This window comes from Aptenodytes forsteri, unplaced genomic scaffold (assembly GCF_000699145.1).
Source record: "Aptenodytes forsteri isolate BGI_AS27 unplaced genomic scaffold, ASM69914v1 Scaffold325, whole genome shotgun sequence".
NCBI classification, from domain to species: domain Eukaryota; kingdom Metazoa; phylum Chordata; class Aves; order Sphenisciformes; family Spheniscidae; genus Aptenodytes; species Aptenodytes forsteri.
Window position 1 is genome coordinate 359,594 of NW_008795575.1, and position 17,114 is coordinate 376,707.

Genomic DNA, 17,114 nt, shown 5'->3' on the forward strand with positions numbered 1-17,114 from the left:
ATCTGGGGGCTTTGCCATGCTCTGAAGTTTGCGTGACCGAGTTCTCAGCTCCAGCTAGTTCTGTGAGCGGTAGATGTTTCTACAAGAGTATTTTCTGCTTATAATTGACTAGGAGAGAAGCTGTACTGCTGGAGGTAGTCTCATTAGAAGACAAAATGAGAAGGTGACCTAACCTAAATAGATCGATACTCTGCACAATCCTAATCCTCTGCTGAAGAACGGATGCATGTAATAGCCTATTGTTATAATTTTATACAATGGAATCAAGACTTTAACTCATTTAAACAGTTTTCTGCTATTGAAAATTTCTTGGGAAGCTTTTGCCTGCAATGTTTGGAGGGGAAAATCAGTGCTTGAGGTGTATAGACTTTGTTCTTTCAGGAAGAATCTGGATCTGCATTTAAGATGACGAGGAAGCCTGCACGTTATTCTTAGGACTGTCATTATCTACAATGGTTTTGGGCATTGATCCACAATTTCCTATGTTCAAAGTCAGAAAATGATTGAGTATTGGATGTTTTCAGTGTTCTGGGAATCGGTCCATGTGACTGGCTCTGTCTTTCTGAGTTAGGGGCTGCAGGCCACAGGGGCTGCTGAGTGGGAGGAAAAGTTTATTCTGCATCTACTCACTAGACCAACAAAACCTTATATTTTGGTCTGATTGCGTCCTTATCCTTATGTAAATACTGCATGTATCTGTGAGCAACCAAACTGGACAGAGGTCTAAATATGTGTGTCTGTGTGTACACATAAATGTGTGTATTACTCCCTCCTTACAACTTTAGGAGTACATTTGGGGACAGCTTTGGCTCTTCAATGAAAGATAGCAGATACCTGAAGCCTTGCTGGTTGGCTTTGCAGTATAAAAAAACACATTAAGAGAGCACCGAATTTATTCTAAGTGTAACTTGACTTACACATGAGTCTTCTCAAGCAATGAATGACATGTAAAGTACTCTTGCTTTCCAAGAATTTCAAACTCAAAAGCAGTGCCTGTTTTTCTAGGAGCAACCCTTCCTCAAAGTCTGCACAACCCAACCCCAACAGCTTCTGTGCTAACCTTGTGTGGTGACCTGGTAGTGCTCTTTCCCTCTTCTTAGAAAACAGAACTCGGTTGTGTGCTTAGAGAAAAGAAACTTGGAGATAACTATGCGAGGCACCTGTGGTGCTGGTTTGAATCGTAGAATATCTTGGAGTTTTGTTGGCTGAATTGGCTGCCCCCTTAGCATCTCAGTTTAAGTCATGTTTAGGTTAAACTATTTGAATTACTTGGTCTGACTAGCTATTTGGCTTTTAGATTTATCATGAATATTGAATTTAGGTAGGGAAGGTTTGCTATTTGTTAGACATTGCTTTTGAGAGTGTTGAGATAAATGAGTGTTGCTGCGGATGCCCCCATGGCACTGCTGGGTGGCCTGTGGGCTGAGTGCTGTGGTGTTCAGCAAGGCAGTGCCTTGGTCCACTGTCACAGCTGAAGACTACTAGCCAAACAAAAGGTCTTTGGGTTGCAAGTAGCCCATGAGCTGCTTTTGGCTGCTTCTGGTTACAGCTTTGGTCTTTCTGGGTTTTGTTCATCATTGTGCCATTAACTTGCTGTGTGACGTTGCAGAAGGAGCTCACATATGTAAAATGCATGTTCCAGACAGCTTCTGTGCCATAACTGCCTGGTGGGGTTCACAGGGTGGCCAGTTGCGTGTTTGCTGGGGTAATGCTTTCTCCTGAGTACCTCCGCCATAGGTCTGACCTTCCTTATCGTGAACGTGCATTACCTGGTTCCAATAGGAATTGCCTAGACCAAGTTTACGTTCATAATTAAAATCCACAGCTGCTTAAAAATAAAAGAAAGAGGAGGAGGGATTACAAAAAAAGATTAAAAATTAGGTAGAGTCCCTTGGCCAGCCTGTAATTTTTGACAGTGAAAGAGTTTTCACGGTGCCAGGCAGGCAGGCACGCTCATGAATAAAGCAGCTGAGTGAGTCCACACTAGCTGAGGAATGAATGAATTTTTTATCAAGAAATCCTGTTAACATATTTATGTATTGATTTATTGGTGCCATAAGCCTTCGGATCAAGGCATAAAACATCGGTGTTTTTGCTTTTTCAGTCTCCCCAGCTCTGTAAGGCTGGAGAAGGGGAGAAACAAAGGGAAGGATTTAGCTTCTATTTAAACTTGGCTGAATTAACATTATTACTGCATGCAATGACTATAGTTAAAACATGTTCATACACAGCTAGCAGTATTGTAGCAAAATTAAAATGCTGCCAGCTTCTAGGATTTTACTGAGAGTCTTCTGGTATTTGGGTTGATTTTATGCATTTGGATGCTTTCCTCTGAAAGCCCGGCTTCTGGATTTATGTGCTTGAGAGAATTATAGCTGCCTTCCTCTCTTATATGGGACTTTCTAACTCTTGTCATTGGAAAGAAAAGCTAGAAAATGTGAATCCTAAAGTATCAAAACCCAAAGAGCTAATTATCTATGTGTATGTATTTATTTTTCCTTTTGTATTTATTTATCTTTCCTTTTTAAAACAATGATCTCCTCTGCTTGAGGCTTCCACCTGGATTTCCTGCCCCATAGAGACTGATGGGAGCTTTGCCCTCTCATTTGGTGATGTGAAGATACTGCTTAAGCTGCCTTTCCCTCTCAGTTTTCACTGCTTGCTATGCGAAAAGGATTTCTCTTCCTGGAACAGAGGATGCACATCGTTCTGGTTTGTGATGGGGGTAGATGTGCGTCACCTTATGTTTAGGGTACCTGTATGTCCACTGGGGAGGCATAAGGCACATGTACCACACTTGTTGCCTCGGTATTGTGTGTTTGATTTTCAAACGTGCTGTGGTTGGTGTTCTGGGACCTCCGGGTGTCAGGGCAGCCCCGCAGGGCGCGGGGACGAGCAGGTGGAGAGGGATAGCTCTGGAGCTGGAAGCAGCATGGCCGTGTCAGGGCAGAGGATAACCAGCCCTATGGAGAAGCAGCAAGATCTGTGTTATCATGTCTGCCGAGCACTGGCTCTGTCTGGAAAATAGTGGTTTCTCTGGCACAACATCAGGCAGGACTCCCTCAGAGCTGTGCTGCTGCATGGCGTGGATGGGCACCGCTGCCTGATATGAAGGCATGGGGCAGGCAGGACTGCTACAGCTTTTCCTGCTTTAGGTATGTTTAGAGGGGGAAAAAAAGCACCTTTCCCAATTATTCTTGCTGGTGTGATGATAACGCCAGTGACAGTAAGACAGTGGCTTCTGCAAATACAAAGCAATAAATGAATGCAAATTAGGTTATGCTTTCAGAGTGATTTTCTGAAATCAAACTAACCCCTCTTGCCTTCTACTCAGGTATGAGTTGCTGCTGCATTGAATCCTACTGCACTGTGGCTGCTGCCTTTTGTGTTCTCCTGCCCTGGGCAGGCTCTTATGCAGCTTCCACCAACGCCACCAAAGGGATGCTTTAATTTTAGCACCCCAAGCTTGTTACAGATTTGGCTGAGCTCTTGGTTCGAGGGGATAAGAGCTAATGCCAGGCCTGGTGTCTCACCCCTTATCCATACCTCGTGCTGCCAAGGCTTTTAAAGTCTGCAGTAGAGGCTGGTTGTGTGTGGTCTCAGGCCAGGAGTAGTTTGCTTTTTGTGAAGTACTCTGGATTTTGACCCTGGTAGTGAACAGCTCTGTGTTCTGCTCCTCTAAACAGCAAGAGGCTGTAAGGCTGGATGCCAGTGACTTCCCTTTTAGGGGCAGAAGGATTATCTTTGTTTCAAAACAGCATTGATTTTAGTGTTGTGAGACTCAAAGGATTTTCAGATATTTTTCATCTGATGCCCACTTGGGAACCAGGAGTTTTGGATGGATCTGAGAAGTAGCTGGGGGATTTTAACAAGGTAGATTGTTACTACAGCAGTGAAGTGGACTAACCTCTATCCTGAAGGTAAAAAGGAAGAGTGGAATAACTCAAAGACCTTCTGTGAAGAGAGAGGATCTTCTCAGAAACACTGATTTGAGTGTAAATGTGCTAGGAGTTTAGAGCACCTCTTCCCAGAGAATTCAGTTTGAGCGGGCTTTGCGCTCAGGACTTGATTGCCTTTGGCCAAGGTTTGATGTAAAAAGGAGTGCAGAGGCCAGTGGGCTCTCTGAATGCTTTTCTTACAACTGCTGGCCCTCAAGACAACAGGTACCCCATCCCAAAGTGCCCCTAGAAAGCACATCCTCTGCCATGAGATCCTTCCTAGTGTCCAAAACCCACTTGGGACCTACCAAAAAGGCACAGCAGGCACAATCGTAATGTACTCTAGGAGATCAGGAGATCCTTCAACCTCGAGTTGTTAGCTGGACCTCAGGGCTTCCTGAGATCCTGTCCATCCCAGGCTACACATGGAACCCCCCAGCTAAAGAGTTTTCCTCAAGGCACATGTAAGCAGACAAAACCACACGATGCAGTGTTTAAGCTTGACTCCAAATTTCCGTGCAGGTTGCTGGACGGGGGCTCTTCCAATTCACCCCCTCTACATACCTGCTCTGAATGACCTGAACCCACTGATCCCAATTGGAGGGATGCTAAAAAGGAGGCATTTGAACCCTAATCCGACCCCGTCTCGCTGTATGCAGCACGTGTGGGAGTGTGATTTGGGCCAACCACTAATTTCATTAACCAACCCATTTTACAAAAAGAGGCATTTGAACCCTAATGCGACCCCGTCTCGCTGTACGCAGCACGTGTGGGAGTGTGATTTGGGCCGACCACTAATTTCATTAACCAACCCATTTTAGTTTTATCCTTCACACAAATGAGCACACCAGGGAGGTGCTCGGTCATCTCCCTCCTGTGGGTGGTACAACCCCTGAGCATCAATCGGAAATGCACCTCTCTGACAATTTAATTTTGCTCAGAAGGGTCAATCGCCAGCACTCCCCCACCCCCGGCTGTCATGTCCCTGCAGAGCTGAACACCAGATGCTCTCTGCAAATGGACTGTAACATCTGAAAATCAGTAACCAAAGTTATTGGACTGACTTTGCCAAAATTTTATTTAAACTGGAACTGGGGGTGGGGGAAAAAAAGGCTATTTTGCAGATTCTGGTATTTTGTATAAGCCAGCACATTGGGTAAGGACTTGAGAGATGGGACTTCTCTTGCTGGTCTGCTGGGAAACGTGGAAGCAGCTCTCCTTTCTCCTGACTGTGACCCAATTTCACCTTCTGTAAAGCTGGGGATAGCAATAGAGACCTCCTCAGCACAGGGCTTGGTGGTGTTTCTGGGTGAAAAAGGGTATATAAGGGTTAAAAGATGAAAGCCTTTTAAATTTTTTTTTTTCTTCTGTTTTCAGTTGATCCAAAGAGATGTGGAGAAAAAAAGGAGAAAAATGAATATTTTCAAAAAGTAATAAATTGTAATACCTTTTTTGTAACTGAATAAATGGAATAGAGAAAAAATATTTCACAGCTCTACTGAATGAGATGTTAGAGGTATGACTTTCTCAGGGAGGTGAGGAAGGTGCTGTACTCCTCCTCAGCTCTTCCCAGTACATTATTGATGGGAGACTGAGGCCCCTTCATTATCTCTTAGACCCCAGACTTATTTCTGAAGGTTGCAATATCTTAAGAAGTTTACGCAAACCCCTCCAGTCCCCTTTTGTGGTCATCTTCGTTTAAAATAAAACCTGAAATACAATAAAGCTGTTCAATGTCCTGCTTCATTTTAGGCTTGAGATTATCTTTTTGGGGGAAGCCAATTGTCTCATGCTCTAATCTGACAAATACATTGGCCTACACTCCACCAGGTTGGATTTTGGGGCCAGAGGTATTCTCTCCAGGGCTTTCAGCAGAATGGGGTCCTGACTTTCCACCAGGGATTTTGCTTACAAATACTGTGCAAATAATAGTGAGTATTTCTTAATTAGAAACGGCAAAGCTTATGCTTGACTACAGCTGTGCACTCAGGGGCTTCAGATGTGAGTTAGATTTGGACTTGAACCTATTAAGTTCATACGAAGCCAGTACACCCCATCCTCCATCTGTGAAAGCACTTTTCACTTTCTAGAAGTGAAGATCAACACTTTGGGATATTATGGTAATGTGGACTATGTAGCATCCCAGAGAACTGACTGGTTTAAATGTCATTTGAGTCTGTGACTATTTTGTGAATAGAGTAGGTCGTCATCGATTCCACAGATTGAACTCGGAATGGCTTTTCTCAGCAAATTTGGGGTTTCTGCCCTTATACCTTCTTGTGCAAGGTCTGTCTGTCTCTGATGAAGAGCTCAGCGGGAGTTACTTGTGGAAATGTGCTGGGTAAGGCAGGGCTCCATGTGCTCATTGTACATGCTTTTAAATTTTTTGGTTTTGTTCCTGGTAATTTCTGTGTTCACCTAATCCTAAGAATAGGAACAGACAGAAATAAATCAACCATAAATAGCGTTGCTAATTAACAGAAGTAGTGAGGAGAGAATTGTGAAAAATCAGATGAAGGGTAAATAGAGTTCATCTCTCGAAGACAACTGAGAGTTTTCCTCCATGCAAAAGCACTTATCTAAGGGAAGATTACACTTTAATTGCCCCAAATAAGTCAGGCTCTGCCATTGATTAGATTAAAGTGAGTAAACTCTAGGTGTACTATACATTTTGATTAAAAACATAGTAAAGAGCTAATGGTCTGTGGTGTTTCAGCTTTGGATGTATCTGTCAAATTAGATCCCTTCTTTATTGAACCCCACTCTGGAAACATTTCCAAAGGATTACGTGTTAGCCCATTAATTGCTTGTTTTTCACATTGATGGACAACGTGCTGAGCAAAGTGATGACAGAATTGCTTCCTTGGAGATCCGGGACAATCGCCTCAGGGTTGCCACTCCTGTCAAAAGTGCCTGAAAGAAGAAACTCGTGTAAGCAGCAGAATGGCTCCTTGTTCAGAGACAGAGCGCGTTGTTTTGTTGCTCTACTGGTAAGAAAGTGGAGTAACTCTAAGTCTAAATGGATTTCTAACTGCGTGAGGGCCCAAAGCAGCATCTTTGTCCAGCCAGGGAACCCTAGCTGGAGATCTGCCGGCAGGACCAGCCTAGACCTTGTCCTGCGATTTGGTACCCAGGTTGGTGCTAGTACGTGGTAGGATGATCTGTGACTTTAGACTTCTGTAGACGCTGCCCTTAAGGTCTCATTTGAAGCTCCAAAGTCAACAGAAGAACACCTATAAAGGCATTTTGGCTGCCTTTAGGCACTGGCAGAGGAGCTCTGGTGAAGGCTGCTGTACAGCTCCTCTCTTCGACAGGTGCCTGCCACCCATAGCAGTAGCAGAAGGGAATTCATCCCTGAGCCATGAAGCTTGGAATGTGTTTCCTTAGCTCCAGCTGTGAGCAGGAGTGAGTTTGCATCGTGGTGACTGCACCCACGGAGGTGCAGGTGCAGAAGTGGGTCTGCCGTGGAGGGTTAGTCCCTGCTGCGTGGGCAGTGCCTGGCAGCTGGCCTGCACTGACATCCCACCCTGTGCAGCAGCTTCCTGAGTGCAAGTGAAAGTCATCAGGAAGTCTGTATAATTTATATTAATTATAGACTTGCCATAAAGTCAGTGTGTTCACATGTGGGTCTGTGGTGATAGAGTTGGCCTGGTGTAGCCTTGCTCAGGACATCCCTGAGCTCTCTCTTCCTCCCAGTACAGGAATAAAGGGACTGCAAGTGGAGACAGTGATGATTTTGGGAGAAGAGCAAAGAGGATGATGGTGTTTTGATCAGAAACCTGGAAATCAGGAGCTGAAATGTGAGATTTTTTTTGCTTAGGTTCATTGCAGGACAACAGTCTCCAATCAGGGCATTCAGTCCCTGCCACGCGCCACCCGGCATTTTCCTATGGCAAAGGTCTTTGTTGTTCTGCCACTTTTGTGTTGCCCATTTCATGGTGATGGGATGGGGCTGGCTGGAGCAGAGCTGCTTCTGGTCTTGCAGCAGCAAGAAGCTCCAGCAACACGAGAAACTCACCTCAGGGCAGCCAGGCACAAGGGCTCTGCCTCCCCGCACGCCCTGGGAATATGGGCTATGGCCAGGGCCGCAGAAAGGAAGATGAAAGGTAATATAAAAGCATTTCTGGTCTCTGCAGCACATTGCAAGCAGCAGTAGGCTGCTTTCAAGTCAATTGTTTCAAAACATATCTTTAAATGAATTAATAATTAGATGCAGCTGCCATCTTGTTAACATAATGAAGCAGTGGCCTAACAGCTCTCCGTCTGAGAGACAAAAGTGGCCTTTCTCTGGTGTTGGACAAGTCACAAAAGGCTTGGTTGTGGGAAGTATCTTGTGCTTTGCTGGAGTACACTCAGTTCTCTTTGGCTGTATTGGGAGCTCAGGGCATTAATCTCCCTGCATGACAGAAGCCTTTTAGCTTCTGCATTTGTTATAGATGACAGTATTCACCCACCTATCTCTGTAGAGAGGTGGCCGTGCTGTCACTGCTGGGGGATGCTGGCAATGTGCTCGGTGCTGCATGAAAGGGAGGAGAGAGCCCCTAGGTGCTTAAAGCCAACTGTGCAGAGAGTCAACATATAAAGGTTGTCCTTTGGCATCCAGCTGTGACCTGGGTGCTCCTGCTGAGCAGTGGCATCAGGCTCCAGGGTGTATAATGAAGCAGAGTCACACAGAAGAGGCTAGAAGGATGCTGATGGGGATTTAGATTAGACTTTTAGCAAAAAAAAAAAAAAAAAAAAAAAAAAAAAAAAAAAAAAAAAAAAGAAAAGATGAAAGGAAGAAAGGAAAAGGAGGCAGCAGCTGTGAATAGGCATGGTGGGTGCATCTTGATACAAGTGCCAGGTTGGAGCTGAGCAGAGGTTAGGCAGAGGGAGCTGTGGCAGCTGGGCTTGTTGGGAAGAGCACTCCAGGGACTGGCCAGTTCATATGGGCTTTAGATGCCTGAGGTACAGATCTCTGGGTCTCCACTGTGACCCCAAAAGTGTCCCTTAGACTTCCTGTGCCTCAATTTCCCGCTGTGCAGCACCTTGCCTGTGGGAGTCTTATGCTGTCAAGTTTAAGGGACATGAGCTGCTCGATGCCGGTGCCCGGGGCACTCCTGGAGCAAGGCTTCAGCTTGATGTGGGCACTGTTCAGGGGGTGCTTGTGAAGAGCCCTGTGGTTGTTACTAACCGGTGGGTTCCTCAGCTCCTGAGCAGTGAGGGAGCCCTCCCGTAAGCCCTTACTGTATTTGGATGTAATTCTGGCACATCGTGACAAGTATTTCGTTTCTCCTCCTTCCCTGTCGGGTTAGGCCGGTGGTTAGGATCAAGTAGCACTGACAGTCAGCCAGGCATTACACCAGTGAAATGTTTTAACTGGAAGACAAAAATTGATTTGATCTCGTGGCTCATCCTGCTTAATGAGCAAGCCTGGAGCTGGGCTAAAGCCCAAGCCCCGGTGGCTCTGTGGGTGGAGGGCTGCCTCCTCTGCCCAGCGCAGCCAGAGGTGCCTGCGGGACTCTGGGGGCTTTCCCTGGAGGAGAGGAGTTTGGTTTTCCTGGCAGCAAACAGGTTTGATTCATTAAAGCATCCCACCATGGCAGAGCCGGTGCCATAAACTGTGATTGGGTTCAAGCACACTTGGGAGCACTGGGAAAGATGCTGCACATCTGTGAAGGCTCTGCTTTCTCGGGAGAGGTTTTCTGTTGACCCTTTTGCCTGGTGTTTTGCCCTCTAGTTTGTCCTGGATTCCTGTGCGCGAGGCAGAGCAAACAGAGCGAGTCCCTGCCCTGAGCATAAGGTAGTCTAGCAAATGCTCAGAGGAGGCTGGTTAATTAGTTGTATTTCAGCACATTTCATTTTTAAGGGCTTTGATCGTGGCATGGAATTGTGGATCTGTCGCCAAGTTTGGGCTTCAAATGAATAAATAAATGATAAACGATCATTTGGCAGCAATGAACCTGCTGCACTCTTTTTGCATGTTTATGTGGTTTCCCTTCTCCCATCTGTTCCCTTCCTCCAGCTCTTCCTTGTGGGTTGGCGCTCCAGCCCCTCTCGTCTGGCTGACGGCAGTCCCCAGCCTTGCTGAATGGGGTGTGCTTGCTCCAACCGGAGACATGAGGGCTGCCACCTTGGTCGACAAAAGGAGAACTGAAGAACAGCCTCTAAATATAAAAACGTGGGTTTTGCTCTGGTAATCCCAGGAGAGCAGGCTGGGGCTGTACCAGGCACTTTCCCCGTGCATTGGGGAAGAAGCACTGAGGACGAGTGTCCTCGTTTCCTTCAAACCCATTTGTAGAGACGCGGTGCAGGAGAATAGGGAAAAGAAATAGCTAAAAGCAGAGAGAGAGGGATGGAAAGACAAAGCAGTGAATGAAGAAGTGGTGCTACTGGGTTGGGATGACAGGTATTGCAAAAGGCATTAAAAAAACATAATGAGAGATTGGGCTGCACAGAGTTTTCCCTGTCTTTCTGCTCTCATTTTCCCAGCCTGTTTTCTTTTCAGATTCATTTGTCTGTCACGCGCTGGTTTTGCCTTTAGCAGGGGTGGTTTGTGGCGAGGTTAGTTAGTCTCTGTTTCTCTTGGGTGAGTCACTGATCAACTGACATAGATATTTCTGAAGATGTTTGCTATTTGGAGAAATGCTTGTCATGTGTTTGATCCAGAGCATGTTCTTTGAGGAAGAATTTGTGCAGATATGCAACATGTTAAAAATGTCTCAGAAGGTATTTACTTGCATCAGTGCTATATATGTTATTACCTGTAAGAAATGCTATGACACTGGTCACCCACATCACACGTTGGTTTTGCCTGTTTATTGGGTGACTACTTATGCAGAGACATTTCGAGGTGGCATCAAGTGCATGCATGGCTGAAATAAAGCACATTTAAAGCACTTCTTCCTGTGAATCCTTCTGCAAGCAAAATTACACTTGCAAATATGGTTGGGAATAGTGACCAAAAAACCCCACAGATAATATGTAAAAGGCACCAATATCAGTTAGAATTAATGCATTTTTTGCAAGTTGGTGTTTGAGAGCGCTTCTCTGTGGTCTCTACCAGCCTCTGCGGCTGGGCAGGTAGGTGAGCTCTGTGTTCCTGTTATTCTTTACCCTCTGCAGGAGGAGGGAGGAGGAGGAGAACGTCTTTAGGTCTTTTCTTTTCTTTTTTGCTTCCCTTTTTCCCTCCCTTACACCAGACATCAGATTCTCAAATTGCTGCATTCTTCACTCACAAGAGAAGAATCTGCATTTTTCTCAGCACTTGGCTTCAGTAAATGGCCATGTGGCATTTTACTTTTCAGCAGTTCCTTAAAGAGCTCCCTTGTGGTTGATGAATGCAGAAACTTTGTCATAAACTAAACCACCCTTCCCTCCCCTTAATCTAGACTGCTGCTTACTCAGGGAGCCTCAGACGGGTTTTGATGACAGAAGCCCAAAGTGCTGAGTAAGCAGATGTGGAGTTGCAATCACTCTGAAGATGCCTCGTTTTCTTGCAGACTTCTTGTCTTCTCCTGCTCTGTGTGTGTGCACAGATTCTGGGCATGGTGCCATGCTCTGCCTTAATTGCAGCACAGATTAACGGAAGGCTGTGGTACCCTCCCGATGTTGTGTGTCTCAATTCAGATGTAAATACGACACTGATGCTCAGCACATGGGAAGTCGGAGCTGAGGTGGGGAGGGAGGAGGCTGGTGTGGAAAGCCTGCACAGAGGTAGGTCACTGAAAAGCGTGTTTTGGCCCTGTGGCAGGGTCAGCCTGGAGCTGTGGAATTAGATGAATCTTCTCACTGGAGCTGACAACAAATCATGGTGTGGACGGTGGGACAATCAGCTTGGTTCATCAGTTCTTTTGCTGGCATTTCAACTGGTGAACGTAACAGAAACAACCAGTACATCAGTGGTGGACAGCCCTGTGGAAATCTGAGGGCAGCCTCCCCTGCCCTCTGCCCTGCAGTTTCTGTATGGTATTTTGTTTCTGAGGCAAATTAATATTTGTTTTTCTCTCTCCCTTTTTCTTTGTTTCCAGACAAATGATGCTGCAGGAAATACCTGGAACTGGCTTTACTTCATCCCTCTCATCATCATTGGCTCTTTCTTCATGCTCAACCTGGTGCTGGGCGTCTTATCAGGGTAAGACACTAATGACTTGTTTGTCTCCACCTGGATATGGAAAGGGAAGATGTGTTGGTTTTAGCACTGTGGGAGGACGTAGCTGAAAAAGAGAAGATGGGGTGATACATCACACTGTACGTTGTCCCTCTTCACACATTTCCTACCGTGTCCTTTCCTTGCAGTGGGGTATTTCTATAAGACTATAGAGCCATAGGATGGGGGATAGGCTGGTGAAAAATCATTAATTGAGATGATTCTGAATCCAGACCCAAGAGTTAAGTGAGCTCCCTGTAATTATACTGACTTGGGCCTGTGCAGCCAACATTTACTCTTGCGTCGTCTTGAAAACCCATCAGGAACTCACTGATGCCAGTATAAATACTTCAGTGCTGGAGCTGGACATCAAAGTGTTCATAATGCATTTGGTGTAACTGTGCAGCATGGAGAAAGGGGAAACTCAAACAAAAGGCAATTAAAAGATCTCAGGGTTTTCTTTTGTTTTGTTGTTTGGGGTTTTTTTTGGGGGGTGGTGTTTTTGGGTTTTGTTTTCTTTTTTTTTTTCTTTTGTTTTGTTTTGATCTCTAGCTGTTTAAGCCAATGTCTGGATTTTGGGGTCACGCTGGTCTCTTGATGTTCAAACCCCAGGGGTCAGCCAAGGATTTGGTGTTTGTTGCATATGAGTTTTGGGTTTGGGCCATTGTAGAGATCAAGCTGCCAAGTTTGAAGCCTAGCTGGAACGTCCCCAGCATCTGTGGACATTTGAACTGGAATTAACAACCTGACTCATCTTAATCGTTTGCAAGCACTTAGACTTTGGCACCTCATTTTGCACACAGTTTCTTCTTAGCCCATCCAGGTGATCTAGATTATATAGATCTATAAAGATCTAGATTTATTTCTGGCTCTTGGCAGCACAGGAAGAGAGAAGAGTTAATGCTGCTGAGTGGTAAAAGCCCTTCAGTGCTGCACCTTTGCTCTTTCTCTTTAAGTTACTAGAGAAAGAAAAATGTTTTCCGAAGAACAGATTCATGCTCAATTTTATTATTTTGTTAAGGATCCTTGCCTCAAAGCACATGCTGGGGGCAGGAACAGGGAGGCAGCAGTGCAGTTTTGTTTGAGGACTGGGAGATGTGCTGCTACAAGGGAGGGTCATGAGGAAGGCTATGTCGTGCACCTTGCTGTTCCTTCAGTCCAGGAATAATGGTCATGATCAATAACCGATCAAAGCCATTCATCAGACATCCTGTGGTATCAGAGGCTTTGTAAAGGAGAGCTTCGTGACCATACTTGTCTGATGTATGATTTAAAGCGAGCACCAGAGCCAGGGCTGAGTGTGGTTCATTAGGTAGTTCATCTTCCTCGTTCCACAGTGTGACCCCACGCTGGCTGAAATGATACTTGCCATTTAAAACAAAACTCAGGAGCTTGCAGGCTCCTGTTCCTTTTGTGCTCCTTTTGTTCCTTTGTGCTGGATTCAAACGTGTTTGGTGACCAAAAGATGGAGGCCTCTGTCTGGCTCTCCTGAAAACCTCTTGTTGCTTGGGGCAAAATATGAATATTATATAAATGTGTGTCTTCTATTTAAAAATGCAGCCCTGTGCATCAGGTTTCCCTTTGTTAGTGGTAAGGATGATAATGTCTTCTTCACAGAAGGAAGCTTTTAAATTCTATTTTGCATAGTGGTTTGACGTCCTTGGCTGGAATAATTCCTGGGGAGAGGCTGAAGAGAATAAACATCATAGCACAGGTGTTGACCACACTGCTCAGCAGGCTGCTGGTGGGCTTGCAGCTATTGAGCAATGAAGGAAACTGGGTATATCTGAATGGACTGGTGATGAGAAGGCACCAGAAAGATGGAAAGACCCTCTGAAGGCAGAGACTGTTGTCATTATATTCTCTAGCCAAAAGCCCCAGACAGCACTGTAGAAAAAAAAGAAATTTCTGCTGGAGGTTATTCTTTGCATGGGTTTCTGCATGGAGAAAGGGTCACGGCCAAATGCATGTTGACTTCCATAGGGTACAGTTTCACTCAAGGACATTATGCCATCCATGTCTGTCACTGTCCCAGTGACAGTGTCAGCTAGCGGCTCCTGCAACGGAGACCCTTAGCAGCATCCCACATTCCTGTTTCAATAAACCAAAATTGATTTAGGGTTAGTGGTTCTACAAATAGCCCATGAACAGGGTTAACTTAGCAATTGTTCACCTGCTTCTTATTTTCATGAGCCATGATGTATACTGAGGGTGATGCAGTGCTCTGCTCTCCTTCTTCACACATTACAGAGAGGGAACAGTGGGGTGGAAAGAAGGGATGTAATGCCCCCAGGAAACAATTGTGCAAAGCTGAGGTTAGGTCACTGGTTTCCTAGGCTTGTGTGTGATCTTCATTACTGTCCTCTTTCACAGAAACCATGCTGATCAGGTTGTATTTTATTTTCCAATACTTTGCCATATACATCATCAGCATTAGGGGGTTAAGCTTCAGCATGCCGCTGTCTGTACCTTGGAAAGCCACAGAAAAAGCTTTTACCTGGGTAGTTTTTGTTGCTGTTAATTTTGAGCTATTTCCTCTCACATATTTGTGTTCCTCAGCGGGCAATAAGGAAGCTACAAATTTTTGAAGTAGGTATGCAGACGCTATCACAGATTATGGCAATATAAATAATCTGAAATGACAAGTTATTGAGCTTCCTACTGACACTACATTATACAGAGTTTTGCCATAACTCTTAATGGAATTTTCTTTCTGTAGTTATTTTTGAACCCATGTCAACACTGGGCAGATACCTAATATGAGTGGGCTTAGCTCCTGGGTTTATCTGTTTGAGCAGTGTAGACAGGTTGAGGCGGTTAGGATCCCGAGTCTCATCTGCTAGCAAAATGTGGAAGCATTTGCATTGCAAATGCTATGGAAGAGATGATACCTTTTTTAAAATAAAGAGCAAACAACCTTTCCCCTCTGCTGATTCTTCTGGAATTATAATAAAAGCAAAGGCAGAGAAGTGACAGGGAGATGTGGAAATCTGTAAGTGTTGGTAAAAACTTGGTATAAAAATAACCCACAATCTTGGGCCACAGTTGATATAACAAAAACTTCCGAGTAGCCGGCTAAAGATGTAATTAAAAGCATGTTGACTCTGTAATTCAGATTAAATGAGACTCTGCCTGCTGTACAGTGTGTCCTCCTCATGTGTGCTGATCAAAGCACTGCTAGTGCTCTTGTAATCGGTTAATATTTAAATACCCTCCCCAAATGGCACGCTCTGCCTTCTGTTCCTTTCCCCTCCCTGATGCAAGCACTGGGGGCCAGACTGCCTGCAGAGCTCAGCTCTGCTTGTGCCACTGAATATCCAGATTTCCCCAATGATCCTAGGACATGGGATGTGGAGTTACTGCAAACATCTGATGGTGCAATAGGGATGTTGGGCTCTCCTATGTCTTTACGAAAGAGGCACGTTGCAGCGGATGCTGTGCCATACCTGCTCACCACAGCGCTAAAGGTGGGTCTCTGACTGGGGAAGCTGGTAGCAGCTCCCCCTTGCCAGGTTGCACATCATAAGCAAAGACAGGCCGTGCTGTTCTCTAGCTGTGAATATGGTAGGATTTAGAGTTTTCCTGGCGTACTGCAGCGGTCATAGGTACACAAGTGAACTGCAATTGAAACAGCTCCTAAAATCCAGGAACTGCCTTTGCTTGTTTACAGAAGATACGGGGCTCTCCAGCAGGAACACGGCATCCTGTTTGCTGTGGAGTAGTGGTAATGCGGGTTTGCGTCCCTTGTTGGGGATTTTCCTCTCTACTCCTCACCATGTATTCCCCCTGCTTTCTGTTTTCCCTCTCTGGTGCTTGATCCCTCTGTGAGCTGGTAAAACTCAACAGCCCTGCAGAAACCAATAGAGCAGAAAAACAGAGGTTATTTTCTTCTGGAGGAGCTTTTATTGAGTACCATAGCTGATTCAAGAGAAGATCAGGACTGTATAGGGCCAGGAGAGCAGAAGCAGGAGGAGAGATTTCTCTCCCCTTTGACAGCATTAAGACGTTCAGTAGGCTCATTTGCTTCTTCACATGAACTGTAGAGGTCTGCCCGCTTGATCAAGATGGGCAGATGCAGGGTGTTTTCTGCCCATCCATGTGCTGGGAAGCATGTTGGGGTGACTGCCCAAGCCTCATACCTCCCCAGTCACAGATACAAAAAAAGGGAAAAGAGAAATGTAAAAAAAAAAAAAGAGATTAGACACCTGGGCCCAAGCCTCATACCCCCCCCAGTACAAATAAAAAAAAAGGGAAAAGAGAAATGTAAAAAAAAAAAAAAGAGATTAGACACCTGGTTGCTGAACCATCCATCCACCAAAAGGACGAACCAGGTTTTCAGGTTTTCAGAGAGGTGCCCTTTTGAAGTTCTGCTGAACCATCCATCCACCAAAAGGACGAACCAGGTTTTGTTCATACCAGAGAGGTGCCCTTGACTTTATTTCTCTGTTTTAACCATGAGAAGCCATTCTAACCATGCTAACCTTGTTCCAGAAAGCTGGGGCACCTTGGTTCCCAGAAACTGGGGTAGCATTTTGTAACGTTTCTAGTGCAGAGTGGAACAGCAACAGTAGTGAAAATGTTTAGGAATTTGTATCCATAATACATTTATCTTGAAACACCTTTTTGCGTTGACTGGGGTGGGTGGTTATTCTTAATTACTAGATTATTTGTAAACTCTTTGTGACTTAGGTAGCAATAAAGGCATCCATCACAGGGAATACAACCTTTCCATAGAAAAAGAGCTTGGCTGCCTCTAGTGGCACCATGGGAATGTTCTGGCTCCAAGTTATGCCAAGAAGGGTTGACCCCAGATGCCTTTCAGTTTTCCCTAAACACAGGGTTGTTTGCTGCTTGGGATGTCATGGGTTTTGGCTTCAGTTCTGACCAGAAAATGCCCTACAATGATCCTGATAAATTTTTTATTGAACTCAGCACATGGTTCTGCAGTTTACAGTGAGGAGGGAAAAAATACCCCCCATTGAATTGAGAAGTCCTGACCAGTGCTCGCTCTTTTTCTGCCTTTGTACTGTTTTCTTGCTAGCAGGCTG

The 17,114-nt window shown here is 45.2% G+C and overlaps 1 protein-coding gene across 1 annotated transcript in view; it reads left to right on the plus strand.

Annotated features, from left to right (window-relative positions):
- CACNA1B (calcium voltage-gated channel subunit alpha1 B) overlaps window positions 1-17,114 on the plus strand; it is a 313,074-nt gene that overhangs the window by 129,464 nt on the left and 166,496 nt on the right. Inside the window, 1 exon segment of the mRNA XM_009282246.1 lies at window positions 11,948-12,051. Within this exon segment, the coding sequence (XP_009280521.1) occupies window positions 11,948-12,051 (104 nt within the window).